Source organism: Hylobates moloch, unplaced genomic scaffold, assembly GCF_009828535.3.
Source record: "Hylobates moloch isolate HMO894 unplaced genomic scaffold, HMol_V3 SCAFFOLD_7, whole genome shotgun sequence".
Lineage (NCBI taxonomy): Eukaryota > Metazoa > Chordata > Mammalia > Primates > Hylobatidae > Hylobates > Hylobates moloch.
Window position 1 is genome coordinate 55828967 of NW_026652282.1, and position 8703 is coordinate 55837669.

An 8703-nucleotide genomic window follows, 5' to 3' on the forward strand; every position below is an offset into this window, starting at 1 on the left:
ACACGGTGAAACCCCGTCTCTACTAAAAATACAAAAAACTAGCCAGATCTGGTGGTATGTGCCTGTAGTCCCAGCTACTCAGGAGGCTAAGACACGAGGATCACTTGAACCCAAGGGGCGATGGCTGTAGTGAACCGCAATCATGCCACTGCACTCTAGCCTGGGTGACAACGCAAGACTCTGTCTCGAAAAAAAAAAAAGTGATTTGTGTTAGATCCCAAGATGGAGAAGCCAAGAACATAATCCTGGTCTTCTAACTCCGATTCCAATGTTCCTTTTTCCTTTTTCCTCAACACAGAGCAAGAACATAACTTTGTTTTGCTTCCACCCTACCTACTTTCAGAAAGTCTCTCCGCTGGCACAGTGTGAGGAAGGAGAGTGGGAGTATAAACATCACTGTGGTCAAGACAGTAGGAAACATCCTACCTTTGCCTCTAGCTAATCAGACTTTTAGAATCCATGCAATTGAATGGAAAGAAATGGAGAATGGGTTAGCTGCTGGGTTTTATTTTCTACCTGTCCTATTTTTGGCTTTCTGTGTATACTCAGAAACAGAAAACTACCACAAATTTCAAGGAGCCCCTGATCTAGAATATCTCTTGGATCTTCTGCTCATATGCAAAATTTTAGATCTGCTTAATTGTTGACTCTTACCACTCTGAGTCTTAGAAAAGAAGGAAAGAGGCCGGGCACGGTGGCTCATCCCTGCAATCCCAGCACTTTGGGAGGCCAAGGTGGGTGGATTACCTGAGGTCAGGAGTTCAAGACCAGCCTGGCTAACGTGGTGAAACCCCGTCTCTACCAAAAAATACAAAAATTAGCCGGGCGCAGTGGCACATGCCTATAGTCCTAGCTACTGGGGAGGATGAGGCAGAAGGATTGTTTGAACCCAGGAGATCCAGGCTGCAGTGAGCTGAGATCATGCCACTGCACTCCAGCCTGGGCGACAAAGCGAGACTTCATTTCGAAAACAAAAATCGAAAAAAAAAAAAGAAAGAAAAGGAAAGAATAAAAACCTTTACTTGCCCCTAGCTTATGAAACTTTTGCCCTTCCACCATGTTTTATTGAACTGCTTTTTTTCTTACAAATTTTAATCTCCCTGATATGCCTTAGCTGGTGATTTTTAGCACGCTTTTAGTTACCATCCACTTCACAAAGCCATTCCGTTCCTAGGGCTTATGATGAGATTCGTTTTACTGTGGATACAGCACCAAGCGGTCTACTGTAATATGTAAACAAAACAAAACAAAGCTGAAACATTCCTCCTTTTCCTTTCCGTGAACTCTCACCTTTCTACTTATGTAGCACAACCTGCATATATCCTTAACCTCTTAAGGATCAGCATTTCAGATACTACTAGGAGTTTACTCTTGGTCAGGCCACAATAAGACAAACCATTAAAAGATCAAACACAATCAAATGACCTGCAGGAACTTCGACAGTGTACATATTCTGACCAAAAGTGGGCAGAGAGCATGTGCAGGAAAAGCACAGACGCCACAGGGCAAATCAGAAGGGCTGCACAAGAAATACCAGCTGGCAGCAGTTACCAACACACTACCACTTTCTTTTCTTTTTTTGAGATGGAGTTTCACTCTTGTTGCCCAGGCTGTAGTGCAATGGCATGGTCTCGGCTCACTGCAACCTCCACCTCCTGGGTTCAAGTGATTCTCCTGCCTCAGCCTCCTGAGTAGCTGGAATTACAGGTGCCTGCCACCATGCCCAGCTAATTATTTTTTTTTTTTTTGTATTTTTGGTAGAGACAGGGTTTCACCATGTTAGCCAGGCTGGTCTCGAACTCCTGAACTCAGGTGATCCACCAGCCTCGGCCTCCCAAAGTGCTGGGATTACAGGCATGAGCCACCTCGCCCGGCCTCGCACTACCACTTTCAAATCTTTCTTTCTCCCTGCTCTTGGTTGACTGCATCCGCCTAAGAAGGTTGCCACACTGGTCCTAGACCCTGTATTTGGTGATAAATTCACTCAAAACAAAGTTATAACCATATAGGACATACTCGCCAATGACTCTGACTTTATTTTTCACAATCACCTTTCAGCCAAGAGAAAAAACTAATTATCACTCCACCCAATCATTACCCTCCATTCTTCTGGGTATATGCTGTGGCATAAAGGGTTGGCTTGCCTGCACTCTCGTTGGGGATGTTTATTATTCTTTCTTTTACTCCAAGCCTCTTGCCAACCAGCAGAAAGAAAACTTCCACACACAATGGGGGAAGGAGAGAGCTTCCCACAGCTGAGTCAGCTGTGAGCACTGGAAAAGCCAAGCTAGGTGAAGTTCCTTCAGCCCAGCAGCCCCCAACCCTATCCCTATTTTACTCCCTGGGGGCTGGGCCCCTTGTAGCAGGGAGTAAGTAGGCAGCTCTTTGTTCCACACTCAAGCAGAATTCAGTGGCATGTGAAGCCATCCAATAATCCTGAACTTAGACTAACCTTGACCTAAACCATAGCTCAGTGTGATAAAGAAAATAATTCACTGGGCAAAGGTGCTTTCCTTAAAAAATAACTTGTCATGGCGAAATTTTTACTGCCCCCCCCACCCCCCACTTACCTGTAGCAACCAGAGACCAGGACAAAATTATTATTCAAGCTGCTGACCTTAATCCCCAATTGTTTAGGAGGTGCTGGGGCAGTTCCTTGGTCAACTTGGATGTCACTTTGCCCCAGACAGGGGTGCTGAATATGTCTAACAGTACGGCAGATTGTCCCTTAAGAACAATCATCTGCCAAGTAAGGGTAATTGCTGAGCAAGAGGGTCCCTGGCACAGCTACAGATCATGTCTTATAAGGTCAAAACCACTAAAGGGAAAGGCCCAAAGTTCTGGTTGTATCCACCACTTTCCACTCCTACTATCTCCACTCCCCAAGTGTGGGAAACCCATTCGCCTCAGAGATCTGGGCTGGGAGTCACCCTGCAATCTCCCTTCCCCTGGTGGTGTGGGAAGGCTTAAAGGCCAGACATATCAGCTCAGAGAAACAGCTCATCGAAGCCTTGCACTTACTTCTCATAGCGCTGATAAGCGCGTTGCCGTCTTTGATTACGTCTTTGATGAATTTGTTGGTCCTCTCCAGTTCCTGCTCATAACACTTGAGCCTCTCGCGGAAATCGGGGCTGTCCAGGTAGCAGTCGCTGAACTCCAGCGGGGGATGACCCATGGTTCTGATGGCCGGGAGTAGGGGGAAAGAGGGAAGACACAAAGACCGAGAGCATCAATGGCACAGTAGAGGAAGTAGAGGGGACGGACTGAGCGCGCGACCTGCTTAAGGAAGCTCGTAGCCTCCGTCCCTTTGGAGGACAGGTACCTGTTTCAATGAGACTCCTGGGGAGCGCTGGCTGGTCCGGACAGAGAACAGGCGCCCCGGCGATGGCTTCAGGGCCAGGGAGAGCTAACTATCGCAGTCGGATCCCGGAAGGGTGCTGCCTAGCAAGCAGCATGCCCCTTAGGCATCGCCTCCCCAGATAAGCAGCAAAAACCGCAGCTCGACTTGCCTCCGGAGACGGGCCGGATCCTTCCTGAGCAATTGCAAACGTGACACTTGGGCCCGCCCAGGGTGTAGGCGAGGTTAGAGCTGGAGCTGGGAACAGCCTCTCTACAGGATCCTCGCTCCCGAGCGAGCGGAAGACTTCCTTCGCCGAACTCCGCGGGCAACCCGGATTGCACTGTCCCCTCCCCTTTCTTAAAGCCAACGCCTGCGCCCCGCCCCAGCGAAGCCCGAGGACCAAACCGGAGCGCTCTGGTTCCTTCCTCAACTGTTTTCCTTGTACCTTAGAGTTTCCTGACCAGGGCCCGCTGGCTGCTAAGACTCCTTCCTGGCGCAAGGGAGCCGGCCGGCCGGCCGTCCTATTAGGCGCCGGAAGGGTTAAGCCGGGGCGGCAATGAAACGTAGCCTCGCTCCATAGACACTGCAGCGGGAAGAGGAGGGCGAGAGCGCGACGCACAATAGCCGCGGTGGCCCAGCGCTTCCCTACGGAAACTGGGGAGCAGTCAGCGCCCTAGGACTCCAGCTGGAAAGCGTGGCGGCCTGGGAGATGTAGTCTTTCCGTTTGCACTCCCCAAGACTCCTCCCTGCAGTCTCCCCACCACCCCGCCTGGGAGGCTGCTCTCCCAGAACGGCATTCCCAGCCTGCCGCAGGCTCCTGAGCAGGGACCGGCGCCAAAGGGCAGGTGCGCGGCGCTGGACTCTGCGGAGGAAGTTTCCGAAACTAGAGCAAGAACCCGCAAGACTAGATTGCAGGAAGCCATCTCTCACTTCCCATGATTCGGCTGGGTTGTGTATTCTTTTGCCTTCCCCTCTTTCCAGCCTCCTTCGGACCTACCAACTTCTTTTCCTCTTTCTTTTCCCATGTCTCCTGCTCCAAGCACTCTAATTCCCGTGGGCCTTCTACCTGAAGGGTTGACTCCTACTCTGGGGTCTCTGTGAAGCTCAGTGCCCCCTGCCAAAGAAAGGGAGGCCAGAATTCAGTTAATATTTTCCTGAATAGGACCTCAGAGCATGGCTTTTGTGGCAGACGCCGATAATTAATGCATATGATTTTCCATGTGTAAGTGGAAAGTCTAAGAAGAGGATGTTATAAATTGTCTTGCAGCTTACCTTGAAGGCAACTGTCTTGAGACTAAGGGTAGGTAGAGGCTCGAAAAACTAGAAAATAGTTTGTGCGTGGGCAAAGAGATCCCTTTAATTCTGCAGAAGTGTTTACATTAGATTGCCCTGTGAAGAAAGCCAGAACGGAAGGGGATTGTAAATAGAATAATAGTGGCTAACCCACCTGAATTAGGGTCCTGTTGCTGCTGTGACAGATTACCACAAACTTAGTGGCCTAAATCAGCATAAAGTTATAATCTACAGCTCCAGAAGGCAGAAATCAGAAATGGGCCTCACTGGGATCAAATCAAGATGTTAGAAGGGTTGTGTTCATTTTCAGATACTCTAGGGGTAGAATCTGGTTCCTTACCTTTTCCGGCTCAAGCTGCTCACATCCTTTGGCTCATAGCTCCCTTCCTCCGTCTTTAAAGCTAGCACTGGCCAGTCAAGTCTTTCTCATGCTACGTCACTGTGATTCTCATGCCTCCCCTTAAGGACCCTTGATTACACTGGGTCCACAGGATAATCTCCCCCATCACAGCATCCTTAATCACATCTGCAAATTTCATTTTGCCACATAAGATAACGTAGCCACAGGTTTCAGGGATCAGGACATGGACGTCTGTGAAGGAGGAAGCATTATTCTACCCACCACATAACCTATCGCCCATCTCACTAATCTTCAAAACAACCCTATGAGGTTGGTTTTATTATTATACCCATTTAAAGATGGAGAAGCTGGGTCAAAGAGAGTTTAAGTGACTTGCCCAAGGACAAACAGCTAGTTAAGTGGCAGCGCTTGAACTTGAGCCCAGCCTGGCTGGCTCTAGAGGTAGTGCTCTTGACCACTAAACTGTATAGCAGAATGGCAATGAGAAAACGCCCTCTGAAAATAAATAAGTAGCCACATCTCAGGGGAAAGTTTTGTTTCTTACTCTTTTTATCTTTAAGGTTAATTTATGGGAAAATGTCCAAAATGAGCTTTAAATGCACCATGAGTTGAAAAATGCAGGTACTAAGGGAAGGTACCCATTCAATGGGTATATGGTCTTTCACACTAGTAAGTTTCCTTTTAGCATTCATTCACTCATTTAACAAGCATTTTTTGAACACCTGCTATATACTTTTATTTATAGAGCCTATACATGTATTTTCATCACTATAAAAATTGCCACTGACTTTTTTTAAATTTTATTTATTTATGTATTTTTTTGTTTGAGAAAGGGTCTCACCCTGTTGCCCAGGCTAAAGTGCAATCAATAGCTCAATCACGGCTCCCTGCAGCCTCGACCTCCCTGGGCTCAGGTGATCCTCCCACCTCAGCCTCCTCCTGAGTAGCTGGGACTACAGGCACATGCCACCACACCTGGCTAATTTTTGTATTTTTTTGTAGAGACGGGGTTTCACCATGTTGGCCAGGCTAGTCTCAAACTCCTGGGCTCGAGGGATCCACCCACTGCAGCCCCCACCAAAGTGCTGGGATTACAGGTGTGAGCCACTGCGCCCAACTGCTATTGACATTATTGATGTTAGATTCAATCATACTCATCTGAGTTCCTATACTGAAAGTGTTTTACAGTCATCTGTGTTATCCTTTATCTAGACAATGAAACTAAAGCACAGAAATAACAAATTCCCTAGACCAAATACCAAAGAAGAAACAGGGTTAAAATTAGAACTCACACAGGGCATGGTGGCTCACGCTTGTAAACCCAGCACTTTGGGAGGTCAAGGTGGACAGATCACCTGAGGTCAGGAGTTCAAGACCAGCCTGGCCAACATGGCGAAACCCCATCTCTATTAAAAATAAAAAATTAGCCAGGTGTAGTGGTGTGTGCTTGTAATCTCAACTACTCAGGAGTCTGAGGCAGGAGAATCGCTTGAACCCAGAATGCAGAGATTGCAGTGAGCCAAGATTGGGCCACTGCACTGCAGCCTGGGTGACAGAGCAAGACTCCATCTCAAAAAAAAAAAAAAAAAACCTCATTTCCTCAGATTATACTTGCATTCATCAAGCACTATCTTAACTGCTTTGCACAATTTCTCCCTGACCCTCACAGCTAACCCTATGTGACTGAGAGTCTTTAAAATTTTGTTCACATAACCCCTAAAAGAATTTTGGGAGCTATGTACTCCTTCGTTTTTAAGTTGATATCTTTTTTTTTTTTTTTTTTTTTTTTTGAGACAGAGTCTCGCTCTGTCACCCAGGCTAGAGTGTGGTGGCACGATCTCCACTCACTGCAACCTCCGCCTCCCAGGTTCAAGCAATTCTCCTGCCTCAGCCTCACAAGTAGCTGGGATTCCAGGCACATGTCACCATGCCCGCTTTATTTATTTATTTATTTTTAGTAGAGATTGGGTTTCACCATGTCGGTCAGGCTGGCCTTGAACTCCTGACCTCGAGCAAGCCACCCACCTCAACCTCCCAAAGTGCTGGAATTACAGGCGTGAGCCACCACCCCTGGCCTAACATCTAAATTTTTTCATTATGCTTAAATAGTTGCAAAAAGTTTAATTTCTAACATACTAGAAATATTGACATTTTAAAATGAAACTGTTATATCACTCTTTTAAAAGTATTCAATCTGACATCCATCATCAAACGCACAAAGCAAAACAAAGTGTAAACACATCTTGAATCTTCAAAAAATTTACATTGTTCATTTTTTCTCCTTCAAGTCAGTTATCTATACGTTTTCCCCACAGAAATTTTATCCCTTTTTTCTTTTCTTTTTTTTAAACAGTCTTACTCTGTCACCCAGGCTGGAGTGCAGTGGCACAATCTTAAGTGCACTGCAGCCTCGAACTCCTGAGCTCAAACGATTCTCCCATCTCAGACTCCCAAGTAGTTAAGAGTATATGCCTGAGCCACCATGCCTGGCTAATGTTTTTGGTTGTTGTTGTTTTTTTGTTTTGTTTTGTAGGGACAGGGTCTCACCATGTTGTCCAGGCTGGTCTCAAATTCCTGGCTTCAAGCAATCCTCCTGCCTCGACCCCACAAAGCCCTGGGATTATAGACATGAGCCACCATACCTGGCCAACCATCATACTTCCATACTTAAAGTCTATTGATCACCATATTGAATTTCTCTGCAATAAAAATATGCTCACAAACAGAATTTTTTTTTAAACCAGGTCTCACTCTGTCACACAGGCTGGAGTACAATGGTGCAATCACAGTTCACTGCAGCCTCAAATTCCCAGGCTCACACAATCCTCCCATTTCAGTCCCAAGTAGCTGGGACTACAGGCGCACGCCACCACACCCTACTAATTTTTTAATTTTTGATAGAGACAGGGCCTCCCTATGTTGCCCAGGCTGGTCTCTAACTCCCGAGCCCAGGAAGCCAAGGCAATTCTCCTGCCTTGGCTTCCCAAAGTGCTGGAATTACAGGTGTGAGCCACCATGCACAGCCCATAGATAGTTAATTATTTTTATTTCCTTGTGACCATAAGGCTTCATGGATTAAAAATCTTGTGATTATTAAGCATACACAACAGAGTAAAATAATGTGAACACATTGTAATTATTATTAAATATAAAATTTTATTGGGGCTGGGCATAGTGGCTCACGTCTATAATCCCAGCACTTTAGAAGGCCAATGCCGGCAGATCACTTGAGGCCAGGAGTTCGAGACCAGCCTGGCCAACATGGCGAAACCCTATCTCTACGAAAATACAAAAAAAAAAAAAAATAGCCAGGCATGGTAGAGTGAACCTGTAATGCTAGCTACTCAGGAGGCTGAGGCAGGAGAATCGCTTGAACCCAGGAGGCAGAAGTTGCAGTGAGCTGAGATCACACCATTGCACTCCAGCCGACAGAGACTCTCTCTCAAAAAAAAAAATTTATTGGAACTGCATCTCTTATTACGATGAATAAGAAAGGGGTAGGTTTCAGGGCATTGAGTTAAAGAAGATTCCTGAACACCAATATTTTAAATTCTTTCTATGTTTAGCCCCAAGGGTTTTATACCTTGGGCCAAAGCACCATAGTAAGATTCTTGATGTTTAAAAGGTATGCTTTCCCTTTGAGATATTGAGCAAGGGAGGTAGGAAAGGAAAACTGGAGGTGAGTTCTCAGACAAATGATTTTTAGAAA

The 8703-nt window shown here is 46.4% G+C and overlaps 1 protein-coding gene across 2 annotated transcripts in view; it reads right to left on the reverse strand.

Moving 5' to 3' along the window:
- Nucleotides 1-3759, reverse strand: part of OPHN1 (oligophrenin 1) — a 392827-nt gene extending 389068 nt beyond the window's left edge. For both annotated transcript variants that reach the window (XM_032757108.2, XM_032757106.2), the window contains exons 1-2: nt 3323-3759; nt 3022-3179 (exon numbers count right to left, since the gene is read on the reverse strand). In XM_032757108.2, the coding sequence (XP_032612999.1) occupies nt 3022-3175 (154 nt within the window). In that variant the 5' untranslated portion in view covers nt 3176-3179; nt 3323-3759. The remainder of the gene's footprint in view (nt 1-3021; nt 3180-3322) is intronic.
- Between the last annotated feature and the right edge of the window lie 4944 nt (nt 3760-8703).